The following is a 23,363-nucleotide window of genomic DNA, read 5'->3' as shown; positions in this document are numbered from 1 at the left end:
ATATATAAGAACTGTATTTACTGTATAGCAGTGTTGAAAATAAAACTGTCTTGTCTGCTGTCTCCGATGGCCTAAATCCAGAATTACAACCAAAAGGCATTTGGCTGTTAAAAATTACATTTTCCCAGTAGCCAATCAGAGAAGTGTATCCAAATCTATCGAATGATTAAGAAATGGGGAGGAGTTTTGTCTCAGACAAAAACTCCCTGCACACAGAGAAAAAGAGGTTTTGGCTGAATTTTTTTTCTTGGTAACGGTTGCATTTCTGCTTGCTGCCATTTTTGCTTATAGAGATACCAGTGTGCAAACACAATTTTCTGTAAGACAAATACGTTGGGACACTCTTTCTGGATAAGAGGCTATCAAGATTAATTCTCTTACAAATGTGCATAATTCCCCTAAGACATATGACGATAGACATATTTGGATATTAACTGAATTCTCAAACTGATGAGCTGGTAAAGTATAAGCAATTGTATATTTAATATTTTAAACAAAGGTATTCTAAAGCTTTAGTTAGATTGTAGTAAGTATACTGGTATTACATATTAATGTTTAGAAAGAATTTTGTATTTTAATATCATAAATTAATTACAATTATTGCTATATATATTTTAGAATTTGCCTTATTGTAGCTAAATAAGAGATTATTTCAGCTCAGATAAATTGGCATATAAATTGGCTGTTTGCATTAATAATATATATAATTTCTGAGGTTTCTAATTGAAGTTATATAGAATCATTTGTGTAACTTAATTATACTTGTCTGAAAATTATCTTAAATCTATTGAGACCCAGTAAGATTTGTGTGAAGTATCTTGGTATATTGTTTATCTAAACACTTTGAAGTTAGCGGTCCATATTCTGGTATTTTATGGTGGTATTTTAATGTGATTCATTGTGAGTAAGGTTAATTTTAAAGGTATATTTTTTTATGATCTGCTGTATAAAATATTGTAACGGAATAAGCGTGTATAATTTGATTCATAGTAAAAAGTTTCAAGAGTCCAACACCTGGGATCCAAGGTGTGCAAACACAGGGGCACTGCACAATACCCCCAGTCAATATAGCAAAAGATGATAGCCGCACCACCAAGTTCAATGAATGAATTTCTTTATTGAGCCAAGATCAAAAAAATCAGCAACGTTTCGGACACAAGTCCTTAATCTTGCATAACAAACAGACACTGATTCACTTCTTATATACCCAAATAAGTCACACCTTAACAGCTAATTGTAACACCTGTAAAGCCAGGTATATCACTAACAGCCAAATGCTGCCACCATGTGGTCAACTACAAAAATCACACCTCTATAAATAATTTTAATTTAACTATTCCTTACTTAGCAATGAATTAATACATAGTCTAAATATATCCATGTACAGTGTAGGCTCTCATGTAATATATTATTTTCACTATTCATTTATATTACATATTAGCATAGATAGATATAAGCATTGTTTTGAATAAAGATTTACATATAAATTTCTACAGAAAAATTGACAAATCTAACTCTTTATTCATGCCACCTGGAGATAATGTACCTAATTCATAAATCCAATATGCTTCACGTTTTTGTAATAATTTAATTCGATCACCCCCTCTTCTAGGATGTTTCACCTGTTCCAAAATCTGGAACCTTAATTGGCTTAGATTATGGCCTGCAGACAGAAAATGATGGGCAACTGGGGCATCCTTTTTCTTGGTTCTAATACTACTTTTGTGTTGGACTATGCGTTCCCTTACGCACTGGGAGGTCTTACCCACATACCCCAGCCCACACGGGCATTTAATCAAATATATCACAAAATCAGTATTACAGGTATAATGTCCCTTAATGAAATATTTTTTACCAGTACTTGGATGGCTAAATGTTGGCCCTTTAATTATACTATTACAATTTGAGCACCCTAAGCAGGGAAAACTCCCCAGATTTTTCTTACCAATATAAGTTTGAACCGATCCCTTCGATGGAGCAATATCTGCCCTTACCAGAACATCTTTTATATTTTTTCCTCTTTTAAAAGCTGGCATAGGGGGAATCTTAAATTCCTGAATATCAGGGTTACAAGTGCTCAAAATGTGCCAATGCCTGCAAATTATCTTCATAACCTGTTGATTCCAAGGTGCAAATTGACTTACAAAAACTAATCTAGGGTTTTTTTTTATTCTTCACAGGTTTTTTCTTTTCCAATAACATCTCCCTAGGGGTGTTTAATGCATTCTTAAATTCAGTCTCAATTAATTCACATGGATATCCCCTTTGAAGGAAATGATCTCCCATTTCTTTAAGCCTGTCCTTAACCACTGTTTCATCAGACACAATACACCTTACACGTAAAAACTGGCTCCTGGGTAAAGATCTTACCAATGAAGGGGGGTGTGCACTCTTATAGTGCAGGAGAGTGTTGCAATCTGTTTCTTTCCTATAAAGGTCCACAGTTAGACCTGATTTACATTTTGACACAACTGTGTCCAGAAATACAACACTCTCCTCACTAAAGACCAACTTAAATCTAATGTGACTAGTAGCTGCATTTAAATCATTAACAAAATTTACCAGAGTTCCAATGTCGCCCCCCCACACACCAAACACATCATCAATATAGCGCCACCAGGTGGCGCCATATGAAAGAAACAAAGAATTATTATATACAAAGTGTTCCTCAAACATATTCATAAAAATATTGGCGTATGTGGGGGCGACATTGGAACCCATGGCAGTCCCTTGGAGCTGAAGATAATAACTATCCTCAAAAAGAAAATAGTTACACCTTAAAACAATATTAAGTAACTGCAAAATAAATTCTGCCTGTGAAGTAGTGTATCTATCAGATTCACTCAAAACTTTCTCCACTGCTCCAATCCCTGCCTCATGTGTGATAGCTGTATACAGTGATGTCACATCAAGACTAAAAAGAATGCATTTACTTTCCTCTAAATATAGATCACGCAATTTAGCTAGAAAATCTCCTGTGTCTTGGATGTATGAACTAGAATTAACAAAGGATCTAAGAACCTTATCCAAATATATTGATACTTTGGACAATACTGAGCCCATGCCTGCCACAATTGGGCGGCCAGGAGGTGCTTGTAGGTCTTTATGCACTTTTGGCAAAGTATACATCACTGGAGTGATGTCCTCAGATTCTAATAAAAACCTTCTCACATCCTTACCAATAATGCCATTATTAAATGCAAACCGAATCTCTTTCTTTATCTCAAAGATAGGGTTGTGGGTCAATGGTTTATATACATCAATATCAGATAATTGTTTTTTAGTTTCTTGGACATAATATTTTTTGTCCAGTAAAACAATTGACCCACCCTTATCTGCACTCTTCACCACCAAGTGTTTGTTCTTATTGAGATTATCCAAAGCACATTTATCCTTAGATGTAAAATTCCTATTGTACTTTAAATAATTAGCATGTGCCCCAGTTTTTTTTATCCAAAGCTGCAATATCATTTTGTACCAATTGTATATACGTTTGTACCCCAGGATTTACCTGCACAGGTGTAAATACACTTTTATTAGAAAGACCTAGTATGTTTAAATTCAATGCTATATCAGTTACAGTGTGAATGCCTCTATTCCCACCACTAGCAACATCAGGCATTTCAGAAAAAAAGCTTTTAAGTTTTAATGTTCTAAAGAACCGATTTAAGTCCTTTTGTAGCTCAAAATTGTCCCCTTTACTTTGAGGGCAGTAGGAGAGACCCTTATCCAATAAGCCCTGTTCAGCAGATGTAAGTGTAACATTGCATAAATTGATAGTTACATTTTGTTGCTGCGGGTATTCACTCTCCGACTGCCTGAAGATCCCGGTTGGCCCTGCATGTTTCCTTTGGCGGCTCCACTTGTGCTTCCTGCCTCCACGTCGCTTGTGTGCTGTTCCGTGCCTGACTCCCCCGACCCGGACTCCGAAATTGTGCCCTGAGAGCTGTTGGAACTTTGCCTTGTCCCGGACCTGTGTTGTCTGCGGCGCCGGAAACCGGAAGTGTCACCTCCAAATCTGTTCCTTGGATCACTCAGCCAGCGGTAAACAGTTCCGGCGGTATAGTCACTCTCATCCCGGGCAAACTTCTGTTTCTTCCGTTCCTGTATCTCTCTCTTCAAGGTGTCCATCTGTGTGTCAAGGAAAGAAATCAATGACTCCATCTCTGCACCGGGTAAGTTTGCAGCCAATTCCTTCTTCATTTCTTCTATCTGTGTACTCTGTTTATCAATTTCTTTTTGCAAACACTCCACAGTTAGCACCATCAAATCGAAACTACATTTATTCAGAATCATCTCAAATTTCTGGCAGTAGTCTTGGTTATCTGTCATCAAAGTGGGTCTAGTGTGCATGCGTAACCCTCTTGGGATACGTTTCACCTCACTGCATGCAGCTCAAAAGCCACATGTTTCTTACTTAAATATTCAAGCTTTTTGCCTACCGCCTGTGAAGGTGAAGACTTCAGAAAGTCGCTTGAGCCAATTAGCTGTTAAGGTGTGACTTATTTGGGTATATAAGAAGTGAATCAGTGTCTGTTTGTTATGCAAGATTAAGGACTTGTGTCCGAAACGTTGCTGATTTTTTTGATCTTGGCTCAATAAAGAAATTCATTCATTGAACTTGGTGGTGCTGCTATCATCTTTTGCTATAATTTGATTCATAATTTGGTCTCTACATAAAAATATTGCAATGTGTATACACATTTTAAGTAATCTAAAGAATGTAGGAATAATTATTAATTTCAATTGTTTCGTATATACATTTTAATTGGGTGTTTGTTTTAAAGAATAATAACAAATAAATTGTATTATAACCGTGCTATATACTGATAAAACAAACAAACAAAACAAAACAATGGAGCATTATATATAGAATGCTCCTTTGTGTATTGTTTTGCCTTCTTCATTTGCACTGTTATTAGTGGTCTTGTTTAAAATGGTTTTATTCTGTAATATACTGATATATACAGTCCACAGCACAAAATGTTAAAAAGTGTCCTTCTTCCACACACATTACACAATTATGCAACGTTTTGAGACAAGCTCTTGCATGATTAAGAGCTTGTTTTGAAACATTGCATACTTGTGTAATGTCTGTGGATTAATAAAGAAGAACGTGTGCTGTGGACTGTATATATCAGTATATGCATAGTGGGGCTATTGGCAGATACCCCAGTCTACATCAGCGCTTATTGTTCCTGAGATAGAGCTGCTGTTGCAATTTTGTCTTGGGTTATGTATATATATATATATATATATATATATATATATATATATATATATATATAGTCCAGCAACAGGAACACACCCTGCTAGTAAAATAGTAAAATAAAAAAAAATGCCAAAGTCAAAACAAGGATAATGGGTAACGGTGGTAAAAGAATCTCCATTTATTCCATCTTTTTATGAAAATAGTTACACACACTAAGTAACAAACAGCACAGAAACCGATCAAACGCGTTTCATCAAAAAGACTGACTTTCTTGGTCATTGAGAAAGTCAGTCTTTTTGATGAAATGCGTTTGTGCTGTTAGTTACTTAGTGTGTGTCACTATTTTCATAAAAAGATGGAATAAATGGAGATTCTTGTACCACCGTTACCCATTATCCTTGTTTTGACTTTGGCGTTCTTTCATTTTACTATTTTACTAGCAGGGTGCGTTCCTGTTGCTGGACTGTGTTGTTCCTGAAGCAGGGTGGACAGCATCTTTCCTTACGGCACCTGCTATCATCTATAATATTTTTTTTTTTTGGTGTTGTCCTTGTACCTTTTACTACTAACTAGAATGGAGTGTCTGGAGCTCGGCTAAGGGTGTGTGTCAGGTATTGCAGCATGAAGACCAGTACGCTGTGCGTGACACTGAGATACAGAGGAGGACTGTCTGAGCGCTGCCCTGGAGGCTGTTTGTTTGTTTGTATATATAGGCCCCCCCACACACACTGGTACGGTGTGAGGCTGGTGTTAGTTACCACGCATTAGTGTATATATGTGTATATATATATATATATATATATATATATATATATATATATATACTAATGCGTGGTAACTAACATCAGCCTCACACCGTACCGGTGGGGGGGCCCTTCATGGATTCTTGCACCGGGGGCCCTGAGGTTTCTAGTTATGCCTCTGCAAGCCCATACATGTCTGCTATTTCTGGGGAACCCAGAGTTTGTGAAAATATTCCCCCCCCCCCCCTCTAAATTATTGCATTTGGCAATTGGCATTTATCTGATTGCCTGCTGTTGGCATAACATATACCAAAATGGGCCTAGAGTAATACCTTGGGTTGTCTACTCTTAAAATTCATTAAGTTTATTTGGGCAGTTATGTAATAAAAAATAAACCATTAACCCTTTGCCTGAACAGAACTGTGATTCACAGATACAATTAGTGGCCTTAGTGGCCTTCTAATTACCAAAACCAATGACAAGCCCACACATGTCTGCTATTTCTGCAAAGCATTTCTCTCTTTTGCACACATATATATATGCAAATTATGACCTGAGGGAAGTCTCCCTAAGGATGATGCGGAAAACAAGACGTGGACCCATTGCTCAATGTCCCTAGAGGGATATGGCTGCACGTGCAATATTTGTTGTGGGCTTTTCAAACTGTAATACATTTTACCTTTAGTTGGAGATGCGCTGTCTCCTTGTATATTTCTAATAGATTACGGCCAACACTTGTGAAAAAGGAACATCCAAGCACCTACACAGCTGCAACACTCAAATGAGGATTATTAATGTTCTGTGACATTGTATCTTTCTGTGTAGGATTGTAATTTGTATACTTTGATTCCATTTGATGTTTTATTGGAATTTTGTTTAAAATAGACTACTGTTGTCTATATTTAACTATTTGAGTGCTAAGCACTTTCCCACCTGGGTGCTAAACATTTTTTAATTTTTTTTGTAATTTAAAAAAAAATAAAAATGTTTTTAACTTACACTGTTGGAAAGGTTAGGCGATTACCTTTCCAACGGTAGGTCTTGGGGGTCTGTATCTGCTTAGATGCCTGAGATACAGGCTTCTAAGCAGCATGCCCCCTGCTCCTATACTTAACATTAAGTATAAATAAAGTTGCGCGGTGACGTCATCATAACGTGAAGCCCTGGGCGATGCCTGTCACTATGCAGGCCCAATCGCCGGGGTAGGAGCGGGTGGGTGCCCCCAGATCTCCCTCAAGGTGGGAGAGTGCTAGCGACGGCTCTGAGCCGTAGTTAGCACCAGAGTGGGAAACTCTGCGACGGCTCAGAGCCGTCGTTAGCACTCAAGGGGTTAAAGGGACACTAAACCCAAATTTTTTTCTTTCATAATTCAGATACAGCATCAAAAATTTTAAGCAACTTTCTAATTTACTCCTATTATCAATTTTTCTTCGTTCTCTTGCTATCTTTATTTGAAAAAGAAGGCATCTAAGCTAAGGAGCTAGACAATTTTTGGTTCAACACACTGGACAGCACTTGTTTAATGGTGGCTGACATTTAACCACCAATCAGCAAGAGCAACCCAGGTTGTGAACCAAAAATGGGCCGGCTTCTAAACTTCCATTCTTGCTTTTCAAATAAAGATAGCAAGAGAATGAAGAAAAAATTATAATAGGAGTAAATTAGAAAGTTGCTTAAAATTGCCTGCTCTATCTGAATCATGAAAGAAAAAAATTGGGTTCAGTGTCCCTTTAAATCTTTTGCATTTTCTAACAATAGCACTGATTTGTATATGCAATGCCTTGTCTTGTCTATTTTAAAAATATATAATAGTATTGAGGGTCGATTTTTAAGAATTCCAGCCATTATGCACCCTTTGCCATAACATGTCTAAAAATACTATTTCAGAAGTTTGGTGCGCAGGTGCAATTAGTGGCCTTCTGATCACCAATAGCAATTATAAACCCATAAATGTCTGCTAGTTCTGGACACAGGGGATCCTAGAGAAGCTTTTCCAAATAATTTCAGTGAGAAAAACAAAGATTGTGAAAAAGTTAATATTTTTTTGGATATGATTGTACTTTGCATAAATCTGACTGCCAAATAGATTCATGAAATATAGCAAAATGGGCCTTCCTAGTTCAATACTTTTGGTAGTTTACTTTAAATATATATATATACTGCTAGATTACGAGTTTGGCGTTAGCCTTAAAAAGCAGCGTTGAGAGGTCCCAACGCTGCTTTTTAACACCCGCTGGTATTACAAGTCTGGCAGGTACAGGGGTACCACTCACTTTTCTTCCGCGACTCGAGCTTACCGCAAATCCCCTTACGTCAATTGCGTATCCTATCTTTTTAATGGGATTTTTAATGGGATTAATGGGATTTGCCTAACGCTGGTATTACGAGCCGGAACATAAAGCTCTTAACTAAAGTTCTAAAAGTACACTAACACCCATAAACTACCTATTAACCCCTAAACCGAGCCCCCCCTCCACATCGGAAACACTTAAATAAATATATTAACCCCTAATCTGCCGACCGGACATCGCCGCTACTTTAATAAATATATTAACCCCTAAACTGCCACACTCCCGCCTCGCAAACATTAGTTAAATTTTATTAATCCCTAATCTGCCGTCCCTAACATCGCCGACACCTACCTACATTTATTAACCCCTAATCTGCCACCCCCAACGTCGCTGCTACTATATTAAAGGTATTAACCCCTAAACCTAACCCTAACCCCCCCTAATTTAAATATAATTTTAAATAATCTAAATAAAATTACTACAATTAAATACATTAATCCTATTTAAAACTAAATACTTACCTATAAAATAAACCCTAAGCTAGCTACAATATAACTAATAGTTACATTGTAGCTAGCTTAGGGTTTATATTTATTTTACAGGCAACTTTGTATTTATTTTAACTAGGTACAATAGTTATTAAATAGTTATTAACTATTTAATAACGACCTAGTTAAAATAAAGACAAGTTTACCTGTAAAATAAATCCTAACCTAAGTTACAATTACACTATCATTAAATAAATTACCTAAACTACCTACAAGTAGTTACAATTAAATTAAATAAACTAAAGTACGAAAAACAACAAACACTGAATTACAGAAAATAAAAAAATAATTACAATTTTTTTAAACTAATTACACCTACTCTAATCCCCCTAATAAAATATAAAAGCCCCCCAAAATAATAAAATTCCTTACCCTATACTAAATTACAAATAGCCCTTAAAAGGGCCTTTTGCAGGGCATTGCCCCAAAGTAATCAGCTCTTTCACCTGAAAAAAAAAATACAATACCCCAACATTAAAACCCACCACCCACCAGGGCCGCCATCAGGGGGTGACAGGGGTGACTCCTGTTAGGGGCCCAATGGGCCAGGGGGGCCCCATGAGGCAAGAATTAAAAACATTTTTTTTTTTTTTTTTACATTTTGGCAGCCACCAGTGGGTACTACAGCAGAGTGCTAATTGAGCATGGGAAATGTTATTACAAGGAGTAAAGTATTAGCATTTGAGAGGATTTTTGAGTGTGCACTAAACTACTATGCACAGTGTGAGACAGACTTGGCACTTTGTTTGTACAGTGTGTGCCTGAGTCAGACGGCAGATCACTTTCATTTGCAGAGGTGGTAGGACTTACTTAGCAAATGTTTTTTATTTCTTTGTGCAATTTTGGATTGTAACTTCAGTGTGGTAGTAGTTGTATGGTGGGGCCAGGGGTCCATAAAAACACATTTTTTAGCAGCAGTGTATTAATGATTATTTGACAATGCTGTAGAAATTCTATATTTAAAACCATGCAGAAATGTTTCCTCCTCAATACACAAATGGTATATATATATATATATTACATTCCAGTTTACTGTCCCTTTATGCAAGGACTTTCCAGATGCAAGGAGGCATTTTATCTAAGATTTTTACATCTGCATAACATGCTATACTCTCAGACTAAGGTTGCTCAGTTTGTCCATTGTCTGTTCCTTTTTAGGAAATTTTGACCTTTTCTACTGATTATTCACATCTTTCTACAGACTTTCAGACTAACGAGACCTTTCCGGAAGTCACCAATCCACCATTTAACCTTTAAATTACTGTTTAGGCAGTTCAGGGCCCTTCCTTTCAGCCACTGCATGCTGTTGTCATCATTTAGTTGGCATCTTCCTTTACAAAAAGATAGAACTCCATATTTTGTTTTCTAAATCTCCTTTTTTTACAAAATTGTAGTTTACCTCATTACTTTACTTGTCAGGTCAGTGTAAACAAGTGCTGAGTGTCTGTTTGGGTGTCTGTGTCCGAGTGTGTTTCTTTGCGTGTCTGCTAGGTGTCTATATGTGAATCCTTATGTGTGAGTGTGTGTGTTTCAGTGTATGAGTGTGTCTGTGTGTGTATATTACTACCTTTACAACATTTCCAAGTTTAAATAGACACTTAAGAATAAAGTGCATATACGTTTTTAGTCAATTGGTCAAAAATTGCACATGTCAGAGAAGTGGGGGGGGGCACTGATCAATGGTTAAGTCAGGGGCCCCAAAATTTCTAGTGGCGGCCCTGCCACCCACACACCCAACCCTACTCTAAAACCCACCCAATCCCACCTTAAAAAAACCTAACACTACCCCCCTGAAGATCTCCCTACCTTGAGCCGTCTTCACCCAGCCGTGCACAAGTGGACCTCCAGAGGGGCAGAAGTCTTCATCCGATCCGAGCAGAAGAGGTCCTCCAAGCGGCAGAAGTCTTCATCCAGGCGGCATCTTCTATCTTCATCCATTCGGAGCAGAAGTATTTAGTTTTAAATAGGAATAATTTATTTAATTATAGTATATTTATTTAGATGTATTTAAATTATATTTAAGTTAGGGGGTGTTAGGGTTAGGGTTAGACTTAGGTTTAGGGGTTAATAAATTTATAATAGTGGCGGCGGCAGATTAGGGGTTAATAAATTTAATATAGTTGCGGCGACATTGGGGGGCAGATTAGGGGTTAATAACTATAATGTAGGTGTCGGCGATGTTGGGGGCAGTAGATTAGGGGTTTGTAAGTATAATGTAGGTGGCGGCGGTGTCCGGAGCAGAAGATTAGGGGTTAATAATATAATGTAGGTGTCAGCAATAGTGGGGGCGGCAGATTAGGGGTTAATAAGTGTAATATTATGGGTGTTTAGACTCTGGGTTCATGTTAGGGTGTTAGGTGTAGACATAAAATCCATTTCCCCATAGGAAACAATGGGGCTGTGTTAGGAGCTGAACGCTGCTTTTTTGCAGGTGTTAGGGTTTTTTTCAGCTAGCTCAGCTCCATTGTTTCCTATGGGGAAATCGTGCACGAGCACGTTTGCCAGTTCACCGCTGACTTAAGCAACGCTGATATTGAGGTGAGATGTGGAGCTAAATTCTGCTCTACGCTCACCTTTTTGCGGCTAACGCCAGGTTTAAAAAAACCTGTAATACCAGAGTTGTCTTAAGGGAGCGGTGGGAAAAAAAGGCTTGTTAGCACCGCAAGCCTTACCGACAAAAACTCGTAATCTAGGCGATAGTTTGGGGTGTCAATTTTGAGAATTAGGCAGTTCTTCTATTCCAAATAAGAGTTACCCCATTGCATCATTTTAGAACATGATATACATAGCTGCAGATAAAAACCTTACAATTATCAAAAAATAATGCAAAATAAATATATGTGTGTGGTCTTAGCTGAATCAGAGAATGCCAATGAACAAATGTTGAGATTTTTTTTTTTTTTTTTTTTACAGTTAGAAAGCTACAGGTAATTGGGTTTGCAAGTGACAGGCAGTCGCACAGCGCCCACATGCCTATTCTACCTAATGATAAATCCGGCCCTGCATGTTATGCTTAAAAAATGATGCAGCATATCTGTAAGAAGCAGACTAGAGAACATCTCTCTGTTAAAGGGCCATAATACCCAAATGTTTAAACACTTGAAAGTGATGCAGCATAACTGTAAAGAGCCGATTAGAAAATATCACCTGAACATCTCTATGTAAAAAAGAAAGATATTTTACCTCAAAAGTTCCTCAGTAGCCACCTCCCATTGTAAAGGATTTCTAAGCAGCATATTAGTATGTCTCTCCTGGGACAACTAAAAGGATGAGCTTCGTGCACTCTCATATTATTTCACCAATCAGGTAAAGGAAGCTTACTATGAAATCTCATGAGAGTTAAGTCAAATCTCATGAGATCACAGTAAGAGTTCATGACCTCAGCACTGCTGATGCTGATTGGCTGCTGTTCATTTCTTCATTTTTTAAATTTTTTTTACCTGCAGCTGGGAGCAGCTGAGTATAACTTTTTACACAGAACTTACTCTGCTGAGCTGAGGAGATTGTGAGGTAAAATATCTTCCTTTTTTACATAGAGATGCTCAGGTGATATTTTCCTGTCAGCTTTTTACAGTTATACTGCATCAGTTTCAAGTGATTTAGCATATAAGTATTATGTCCCTTTAAAAGGGAGTCATTTTGCTTCAAAATCTCCTCAGCAGTTATGATAGTGATTTGCATATTACAGTTAAAATAGTAGCTGAAGTTTAACTGCTCACAGATCACCTACGCTGGTGAGCTGAGGAAATTTTGTGGTAAAAAAAATTCCTTTTTTTACAAATATTTCATATTTACTAGTCAGTTTTTTACAGATATTGTATGCCGTTATTCATCATGTGATTGTTTTTTCTTCTCTAAAATTACTTTATTTATTAAATATTCTACATGTTCCAAGAAGTACTATTACATTATTTAAGATGTGGCTCTAAAACTTGGGTTGTCATGGCAACATTATTCACTAAGTATTTTATTTTTTTCAAGTAGAACATTAACTTAGGCTGTATTAGTAGAAGATACATTTGCATTACAATCTTTATTAAAGGGCCACTAAACCCAAAATCTTTCTTTCATGATTCAGATAGAGAATACAAATTTAAAAAACATTACAATTTACTTCTATTATTTATTTTGCTTCATTTTTTAGATATCCTTATTTGAAGAAAAATCAATGCACATGGGTGAGCCAATCACATGAGGCTTCTATGTGCAGCAACCAATCAGCAACTACTGAGCATATCTAGATATGCTTTTCAGCAAAGAATATCAAGAGAATAAAACTAATTAAATAATAGAAGTAAATTCGAAAGATGTTTAAAAATGCATTCTCTTTCTAAATCATGAAAAACAAAATGTGAGTTTCATGTGCCTTTAAGCTAATCAATTTTTGGAATTTTAAATATAGATATCAATTCTAGTCAAAAATAAACTTTCATGATTCAGATAGGGCATGTAATTTTAAACAACTTTCCAATTTACTTTTATCATCAAATGTGCTTTGTTCTCTTGATATCCTTAGTTGAAAGCTAAACCTAGGTAGGCTCATATGATAATTTCTAAGTCCTTGAAGGCTGCCTCTTATCACATGCTTTTTTTATTTGCTCTTCACAACAGGGGAGAGCTAGTTCATGTGAGCCATATAGATAACATTGTGATCACGCACGTGGCTTGTGGCAGACACTGCACTAATTGGCTTAAATGCAAGTAAATACATAATAAATAATAAAATGTCATGTGATCAGGGGGCTGTCAGAAGATGCTTAGATACATGTTAATCACAGAGGTAAAAAGTGTATTATTATAACGGTGTTGGTTATGCAAAACTGAGGAATGGGTAATAAAGGGATTATTTATCTTTATAAACAATAAAAAATCTGGTGTAGACTGTCCCTTTAACTGTGGTTCTGCACAAAATAAAGTTATCAACATTGGCGATTGAATGCAGACTGGCCTACTGTGAACTTCAGTACCCAGGAGAATTCATAAACATAACAAAATATTTATTCTTTCTATAGTGCAGCAATTTAAAAATAGCACAGAGAGCAAAATAAGTAGTGTTACGGGAACATCCATCCGCCCAAAATATTTCCCTTACATAAATTAATTAACCCATGGTTACACTAAGGGGTCTATTAATTAAAGGAACATTAAACACAAATTGTAAACTACATGATTATGATCCTTCATATCTAATTCATACTCAATATTTCTAAACTTCTTTTTTAATATTGGCAAATAACATAATTTATACTAACCTAATAAATTATTTTCTTTCATGGTAGTGAGAGTCCACAATCCCTTACTGGGAATTGCTTTTCTACTGTTAGGAGGAGGCAAATTTTCCTAAAACCCTAGAGCTCTATATAAACCCTCCAACTTCACACATACCTCAGTCTAAAGTATAGACAAGTAAGTGAGGTAAAAAAGAATTAGGAGTCATAAAATGGAACAGGGGAAAAAAATGTGCTCAAAATAAAAAATAACTCTAGAAAAAGGGTGGGGGCTCGTGGACTGTCACCACTATGAAAGAAAGGTATTTATTATGCTTTCTTTCATACAGGTGGTGAGAGTCCACAATCCCTTACTTATGGAAAGGAATGCCCAAGCTGTGAAAATCCACGAGTAATAACCTAAAGGGAGGGAATTAAAAAAACATATTTTCACTGAGAAAATAAATCCACAACCCCACAAAAGGATTTTTGTTGTTGCCTTTTTATGCACTTAAAAAACTAAAGAAGTCTCAAGTAGAGACAACTGAGCTACTGTAGGGAAAGAGAGAGACTGAAGGTTCAGACAAGCTGAAATAAATTTCATTCTCCTGAGATCTGTCAGAGAAAGTCATGGAATCTATCTGGAAACTAGGAAAGAAATCCTTGTCTGAGGAATTAAAGAACTCTTTGGCAAATTGATCCTCCAACCATGACTTTGAAGAAACAACAACAGTTGTTTGGTATGATATTCTGCTAAAGAAAAAGATAGAGCTTAAACCAAGATATCGTCCAGTTAAGGAAATACTCCAATCCCCTGAGTTCTGATTACAGACAGAAGGGCACCCTCTACAGGTGAATATTCTTGGAGCTGTAGTTAGACCAAATGGAAGAGCAACAAACTGATAATGTCGATTCAGAAAAGCAAACCTCAGAAACTGATGATGTTCTGGGAAAATAGGAATATAAAGATAAGCATCCCTTAAATCTATTTAAGCAGAATAGTCCTAATAGTTTTCATTCTTAAAGCTGGAATCCTTACAAACTTGTTTAGAGTCTTTAGATCTAAAATTGGTCTGAAAGTACCTTCCTTCTTTGGAACAATGAAGAGTTTTGAATAAAATCCCAACCCCTGTTCCTGTAAAGGAACTGGAACAATCACTCCCATTTCCTCTAGAGCTGAGACCGATTGTAGAAAACAGGACTTTTTGGACAGAAAAAACTTTCTACTGGGAGGTCTTGATCTGAATCCTATCCGATAACCCTGAGATACAACATTCTGAACCCATGGATCTGGGACAGACTGAAACCAAGCTTCTTGAAAAAGCTTTAATCTCTTCCCTACCAGAACCTCTGGAATGGGGGCAGCACGTTCATGCCAATTTAGAAACTTACCCTGTGTAGACTTTTTTTTAATTAACAGTAGATCTCCAGACTACACTAGAATTACCTTGTCTCTGAAAAGTGTCAGATTTCTGAACCTTGTTCTGACGAAAGGGAAGAAAACACTTAGGAGCTTTAAATTTCCCTCTGGACTTATTGTCCTGAGGAAGAAAAGCACCCTTACCACCAGTAACAGTAGAATTGATAGAATCTAAATCAGACCCAAAATGCGTCTTTCCTTGAAAAGAAAGAGATAATAATTTAGTTTTTGAAATCATATCAGCATTCCATGATTTAAGCCACAAAGCCCTCATGGATAGAATAGACAGACACATGCTTTTAACATTGATTTTCATAATATCAAATATAGCATCAACAATAAAAGAATTTGCATGTTTAAGCAAATTCAACAAATTATAAGTAGCAATATCAGAAGAATATTGCTGAGCAAGACTATCTAACCAATAAGAGGTAATTGCAGAAACACCACCGACAGCAAAAGCAGGTCTAAGAACATAACCAGATGTAAAAAGGAACTTCTCAGGAAAAATTCTAATTTCCTATCAAGAGGGTCTTTAAAAGAAGTACTATCTTCTAAAGGAATAGTAGTACGTTTGGCCAAAGTAAAAACAGCCGCACCCACTTTAGGAATGGTTTCCCATAACTCCAAATTAGCAGATGGCAAAGGGTATAACTTTTTAAAACCTTGCCGAAAGAATAAAAGACACACCTAGTTTAGACCATTCTTTTGAACTTAAATCAGACACAGACTTATAAACTGAATTTAAATGACTACAGGATTTAGAATCAGTAGGCTTAGGGTTCTTAACCTCTAAGGCAGAGCTTTCCAAACTTTTCATGTTGGTGACACACTTTGTAGACCTACATCATTTCGCGACACAGTAATTCAGTTGTACTAGCAAAAAGGAGGTTAAACTATCTTTTTTTAAGAGATACGGACACATAAATAAATTATATAATAACAAAATGTATTTACAAGTAACAGTAAGTATGTGCAAGAATGAAAAAACATGTTTAATAACACCAATAGCTACTTACTATTTTAATGGGATGTATGAGGTTGATGAGATGAACACAGTTTCGGAATATTTAGGGGAATATTAGATAAAGACCCTCGCATTTCATCATCAAGCATTTTTAAGCTTCCACTTCCTATCCATATATCAAGGGCAGGAGCAGCAATGCACTACTGGGAGCTAGCTGCAAAGAAATCCCACTGACATCTGACTTCAGCTCAGCGTTTAAGCTGCCGCCCTCAGAGCTCTGTGAGTCCGACTGACTACTGCCCGCGCTGCAAACACACTGCTGTCACACTCACTAGCTACACTTGTAGTAACGAGTCAATTAAGGAGACTACACGTGCAGTCAGGAGCCAATGTGCCGCCAAATCTGTCAATGGTAATAGTTTCAGTTCCCACTGAGCTGTGCCAATTGATTAAGATGATCTGTGACCCACTAGGTATCACTCACGTGTCAACCATGTTATATGCGTAGCAAGCAGGTGGAAAGTCAGAAACCAAAAAACTATTTAAAAAAAAAATAATTTAAATTTAAAAAAAATTGTGCTGAAGCAGGGACACACCTACACACTGCTGCCGACACACTAGTGTGTCCCGACACACAGTTTGGAAAGCACTGCTCTAAGGTATTCAAAACTTCCTTTAAAAGAGAGTGAATATACTCAATTTAAAATAAAAAGGATGTATTATCAGATTAAATATAAGGCAAAGATTCCTCAGCAACTGAGGAAATTTCATCATCAGAAGATACAAATGTATCCGCAGTATTAGGACATTCATTGATAGTGTAAGGAAAAACATTAACTTACCTTTTACGTTAGTTAGAAGGAGGCAAGGCAGATAAGGCCTCAGTTATTGCTGTAGAAATACATTTCTTCATAACTGGGGGAATTGCATCCTCATCACCCTGTAAATAACAGACAGTAGGTGCATTATAACCCTTAGAAACATTAGATCTTTTAGAATGAGATAATGAATCTAAACATAAGCCACATAAATGAGCTGAAGAAGGCACTTCAGTTGATTTACAATAAAAACACTTAATATTGGTAGAAATTTGTACAGGAGACTTAGTTGCTAACGACAATTTAGGGACAAATTTTTTCTGCTCCATAATAGTAAAACAAAAATCCTAAAAGTTTCCGTTAAAACAAGCTCTTGAGGAAAGGAAAAAAACTAGACCCCCTAAGCGCAAAGCAAGTCGTAGAGAACGCACGGCAAAAAATACTGGTGTTAAAAATCTCAAAATCTCAATCTCCCAATCTCAAAAAATGTGCCAAAAGACACACCATGTGCGCAAGCCCGATCGCAAAAAACTAAAGAAAAATAGAGAAAAATAATCTAAGACCGACCACACACCTCAACTCATAAATCTCAACACACGAGCATGAACTAAAAAATGAGCAAAAAGAGAAACGTCCATGTGAGCAAGCCTGATCGCAAAAAAACAGAGCATGACTTTAAATAAACGTATATAAACTTTTAAAATCTGGCGTGCAAAACTACAAACGCTACAAAAAACAGAGTGCAACAAAAAGAAGAGCAGCAGAAAAAAAAATCCCAGGGCCATAGTTTAAAATAAAAAGTGCCCAAAGTAAAGCCATATTAGTGTCTATAAGACAAAATGGAACTTAGCCAGAGACACTCGTCCACTAGATCATTGGTAGACAGCCAGTACTGAAACATCAGCAGAAGTAAACGAATAGGAATATATCATCGATCTGTAAAGGGAGGCAGAAGATGAATCCCTTTGACCGAATTTAAAGAAATACTGCAACAATGTAACATGAAACACAGCACTCACTGCACAGCCAGGAACAGGTTCACCAAACCCAGCATCGATATAAAGAAACAAAAATGTTCCAGCTGGTGCAAAAAAGACTTTTATTGTGCAAACAGGGATACAAAAAAGCAACGTTTCAGGCCCACACTTGGCCCTTTCTCAAGCTTGACCCTAGATTAGTGAACAAACATTTAAATAGCCAAAATGGCGCCAAATATTGTGATTGAAAGTGATACAATGTTGCCCTCTAGTGACGAGCAATAATATAACATACAAATGTGTATTAAAGTGCATTTTGATGGCCGACAATATCGCCACCTAGTGAATCATCATCATTTTGTCTGGCAAATATATATACTTCATATCATATGTGAAAAATTCATATATTAAACATTAAAAATAATAAGTGTTAATCAATTTATCAATATATAAATGACAAAAAAACAGATGGATGAATTATTTTTATCAGTTAACTTAATTTTGTAATATCTTAATTTACTATCCATCAGTAGACCGACACACCTACATATTTGGTCAATATTGGATATTCAAGATTATGTACTTATTCACGAACTCTCAGAGACATCAAATCTCATGTCAATATGTACATATGGGCGCACATCCATCTATACATGATTTTAACAGTACAATACTATAAAGAGAAACTTTTTATATCATTCCATTTTATTGAATTACCAAAAGGCAGTCCAATTGCATTCCCTATTTAAGCCTCTCGGCCATAAAGTGCATAATTCATTAATCCAGAATGTTTCTCTCCTAGTCAGTATATTTTCCTTATCACCCCCTCTTCTAGGTGTATTAATCTTTTCAATGATTTGGAAACACAGTTGACTTATTCTGTGGCCTGCCTCTAAAAAGTGACCAGCCACTGGAGCATCCTTCTTTCCACAACAAATATTCGACTTGTGCTCAAAGATTCTCTCTCGTGCCTCCCTGGCCGATTGACCAATGTACATCAAGGAGCACGGACATTTAATTGCGTAAATAATATACTCTGACCTACAAGTCAAATATTCATTTATATAATACTTCTTACCCGTATAGGGGTGACAAAAAGTGTCACCCTTAATCATAGAATTGCAATTAATGCATGATAGACATTTTTGACCAGTTATTGTGCTCTGTATCTGTTTCTTCTTAGACCCAATATCAGCTCTCACCAATTTATCTTTAATGTGAGGGCCACGTTTATAGGCTAACATAGGTGGTATTGAAAAGGCCCCTATACCTAGGTGACATTTGGATAGAATATGCCAATATTTTCGAATGATTTTATTAATTTGATTGCTTCTTGTATTATACTGAGATATAAACTTAATCCTCTACAAATTTTTAGAACCATTTTTGTTCTTATCTTTCCTCACTGTTTTAGATCCACTTCTGTTTATACTCACATCTTGTTTTATGTCTTTGATTAATGATTTAGGATAACCCCTTGAGACAAATTTATCTGACATCTCCTCTAGACGAACCTCCTTAATGGCAGGATCTGACACGATCCTATCAACCCTAAGAAGTTGACTCTTTGGGACAGCCTTAAAGGTAGTGGGTGGGTGGGTGGAAACTCTCAAACCACAAGGTATTATTTTTATCCGTAGGCTTGGAATAAATATCAATTTTCAAACCATCCTCACCTTTATAGACTCTAGTATCCAAAAACTGGATTGAGCATTCATCATATGTTAAAGTAAATTTGATGCCATTAACTGAACAATTAAGATCTTCCACAAATGCCAATAGGGATCCAATGTCGCCATACCATATGCCAAACACATCATCAATGAAACGCCACCAAGTGGCACCATATTGTTTAAATAAATGATGTTCATAAACAAATAATTCTTCAAAATTAATCATAAATATGTTGGTATATGTAGGGGAGACATTGGATCACATCGCTGTCCCCTTCCTTTGGAAATAAAAAGTGTCCTTAAATAAAAAGTAATTGGCATATAGGATAACCTCCAGTAAATCTACAAAAAATTGTATCTGGGCTAAACTGTATTTTTTATTTAAAGAAAGCCTGTGAAGGATTTCCCATGAGGCAAAACCATAGTATCAAAGGACCATACTCCAAGAACATCCCTCCGACAACCACTGCATTCTGAGAGGAGCGTGCCACACGTAGCTGAAAGACCCCTCTCTACAAAGAACACTGCACATCTCCATTCTTCAACCACCTCCAACGGAGGCAAAGTAAAGACTAAGGTATGTGTGAGGTGGGAGGGTTTATATAGAGCTCTTGGGGTTTGGGAATGTTTGCCTCCTCCTAGCGGTAGAGAAGTAATTCCCATGAGTAAGGGATCGTGGACTCTCACCACCTGTATGAAAGACATTCTTGTTTAATGGAGTGTGTGTTTCAGTTGGATAGTGTGTTGTTTCTGTTTTAAACTATATGAATGACATTTGTATATGAGCATGATGGGTATACTGGGCTTGTTTGCAAAATAAAACAATTTGAATTTAGTATTTTAAAAGTGTTTTTTTAGTCATTAAGTAAACCTTGTTTTCTGTTTTGGTGAGATTTTCATATAAAATCAAGAAATTAAGTAGCAAAAAGGGACTTCTTATTTTCTATTTGATATCAGGATTTTAACAGTTCTCATACTGTCATACCTCCCAACTGTCCCTATTTGAGAATGTCAGTTCCTAATTTTGAGCTCTGTCCTTCTGAGACATCTGTGTATTTCGATTTCCAGAATTTCTATTAGCCCCGCCTATATCCCACTACTAAAAATCTACTGTAAATCATGAATCTATTAGGTTACAAGCTTTCAATACTGGCAAAAGTTCCAAACCTCGAAGATGACGACACAAGGTTTTACTTATCGTAAATCACAATGATGAGCCTCTTCTCTGTCATGTGGACTTAAAGGGACACTGAACCCAAATTCTTTCTTTCGTGATTCAGATAAAGCAGGCAATTTTAAACAACTTTCTAATTTACTCCTATTATCAATTTTTCTTTGTTCTCTTGCTATCTTTATTTGAAAAAGAAGGCATCTAAGCTAAGGAGCCAATCAATTATTGGTTCAGCCTTCTGGACAGCACTTGTTTATTGGTGGGTGAATTTATCCACCAATCAGCAAGAACAACCCAGGTTTTTTTTTTTTACCAAAAATGGATCGGCATCTAAACTTACATTCTTGCTTTTCAAATAAAGATACCAAGAGAATGAAGAACATTTGATAATAGGAGTAAATTAGAAAGTTGCTTAAAATTACATGCTCTATCTGAAAAAAATTGGGTTCAGTGTCCCTTTAAATCACAAAAATCATTGGCAACTTTAGCTGTAAAATAAACCTTAGTTTAAACTGGATTTCTCATTAGGCTATGCAATTGCCTATAAACACTGACTCTCAGAAGTTTGCTTTCCTTGTATTTTCAAATACCAAAGTTCTGTAATGCATTTTGAAATATTTTCTTTTAGACAGAAGAGAAAATGTTGGAGTACCAGGTTCCTTTAAGCAGGGTTAACAAGCTAATTAATAATATAAAATGTGTAATCCACAGATGATTTACTTACCTTATATAAGGAACAAATGTATCAACATCTCCACGAACTGTTGCAGTGATATATGGTAAAAGAAAGGCTGCTGATGTCCAGATAACCAACGCTGACGGAAAAAATGATAGTCCCTGGCAGAAAAAGACCATTTTTGCTATTGAAATACACAGGAAGCAAAATCTTACATATAAAAGTGCTGAAAAAATCTAGAGAGCAGTGAAACTTTCCATACGCTTTTTTAAAATGCAATGCTTAGAATTTTGCATGACAAGAATATTACAAGTAGTTTTCAGTTTCAGTTCTGCATTGTTAGACTAAAAAAACATGCAGATAAACTAAGTTCCTCCTCTCTGCATTGAATATGCTAATGATCATCACTATCACATATTTGTAAAAAATATAAATTTATTAAAATTAAACTTTTATTATTCATATAAAGCAGTGTTTCTCAAATACCCCCGACAGCCCAGGTTTTTATTATAGCTGAACCAGTGCACAGATAAAAAAAAATCAGCTGATCAGTAACACTATGGTTACTAAACCTGCTCTCACCCATAAGCTGATTATTTTACCTGTGCACTGGTTCAGCTAAAAACCTGGGCTGTTGGGGGTACTTAAGGACCGCAGTTGAGAAACAATGCTATAGAGCATACAATTTAAACTACAAATACTTGCCAATTTACTTCTATTGTTACATTTTCTTCATTCTCTTGTGATTTTTTGTTGAAGAGCATACCTAAGTAGGCTTGCATGTGACTTGAGCACTATTGGCAGCAGGGTTTACAACATTCATAAACATGCTGCAAGCTGTCCTCCATAAAAATACTGGACAATCTGTAAGTGAGCATGGGTTCCCTCAATGCCCCCCACCACCAAAGTTCTACCTTAGACCCCACTTTTGATCATACCATGTATATTTTTTACAACTTGGCAGTCATTTTACCTCTTGGCTGCCCGTAACATACAAATCAGTCATTGTACATCTTTGGTTGCCAGTAAAACATGTAAACAGTAGAGATTCGACCCCCTTGACTGTCTTTCACATTTTTCTGCTCCATATTTGTAACACGTTGAGGCAGAGGAGGAATTATACATTACTCACTCATGGACAGTATTTATATTAAGATGTTACTGGACTGACTGCTAAAATACTGGAGTGTCCTGTTCAATACTGGACATCTGGCAACCCTATATGCTGCTATATAGTGGCCAGCACAGGTTCCTGAGCCTACCTAGGTATGTTTTTTAACAAAGGATTAAAAGAGAATAAATAAAAATTGGTAATAGAAGTATTTTTTTTCACTATTTCGTTTCACTTTCGTATCCTTTTAACCTACATCTGAGGACTAAAGAATATGCATTTCTTCACACTTAAAGGGACAGTAAACATTTTGAGATTGTAATATAAAATATTTGATTATGTGTATTAAAAAAAACATCCTTTGCAATATACTTGTATTATTTATTCCCCCCACTTTTTCTGTAATTGAAGTCTAAAAAATTTTTTTTAAAAAGTTTTTTTTTTAAATTATTAAAACTGATATCACACAAGGCATATTTCATAAGCTTAACCCCTTAGTGACCAGAGCACTTTTCCATTTTCTGACCGTTTGGGACCAAGGCTATTTTT

At 36.3% G+C, this 23,363-nt stretch overlaps 1 protein-coding gene across 1 annotated transcript in view; it reads right to left on the bottom strand.

Annotated features, from left to right (window-relative positions):
- The window catches only part of DRAM2 (DNA damage regulated autophagy modulator 2), a 113,288-nt gene extending 91,297 nt beyond the window's left edge, over nt 1-21,991 (bottom strand). The window contains exon 1 of the mRNA XM_053704733.1: nt 21,752-21,991. Within this exon, the coding sequence (XP_053560708.1) occupies nt 21,752-21,882 (131 nt within the window). The 5' untranslated portion in view covers nt 21,883-21,991. The remainder of the gene's footprint in view (nt 1-21,751) is intronic.
- Nucleotides 21,992-23,363: the final 1,372 nt, after the last annotated feature.

This window comes from Bombina bombina, chromosome 3 (assembly GCF_027579735.1).
Source record: "Bombina bombina isolate aBomBom1 chromosome 3, aBomBom1.pri, whole genome shotgun sequence".
Classification (NCBI taxonomy): domain Eukaryota; kingdom Metazoa; phylum Chordata; class Amphibia; order Anura; family Bombinatoridae; genus Bombina; species Bombina bombina.
The sequence above is the reverse complement of the archived record's forward strand: the minus strand, read 5'-3'. Positions and strand labels throughout refer to the sequence as shown.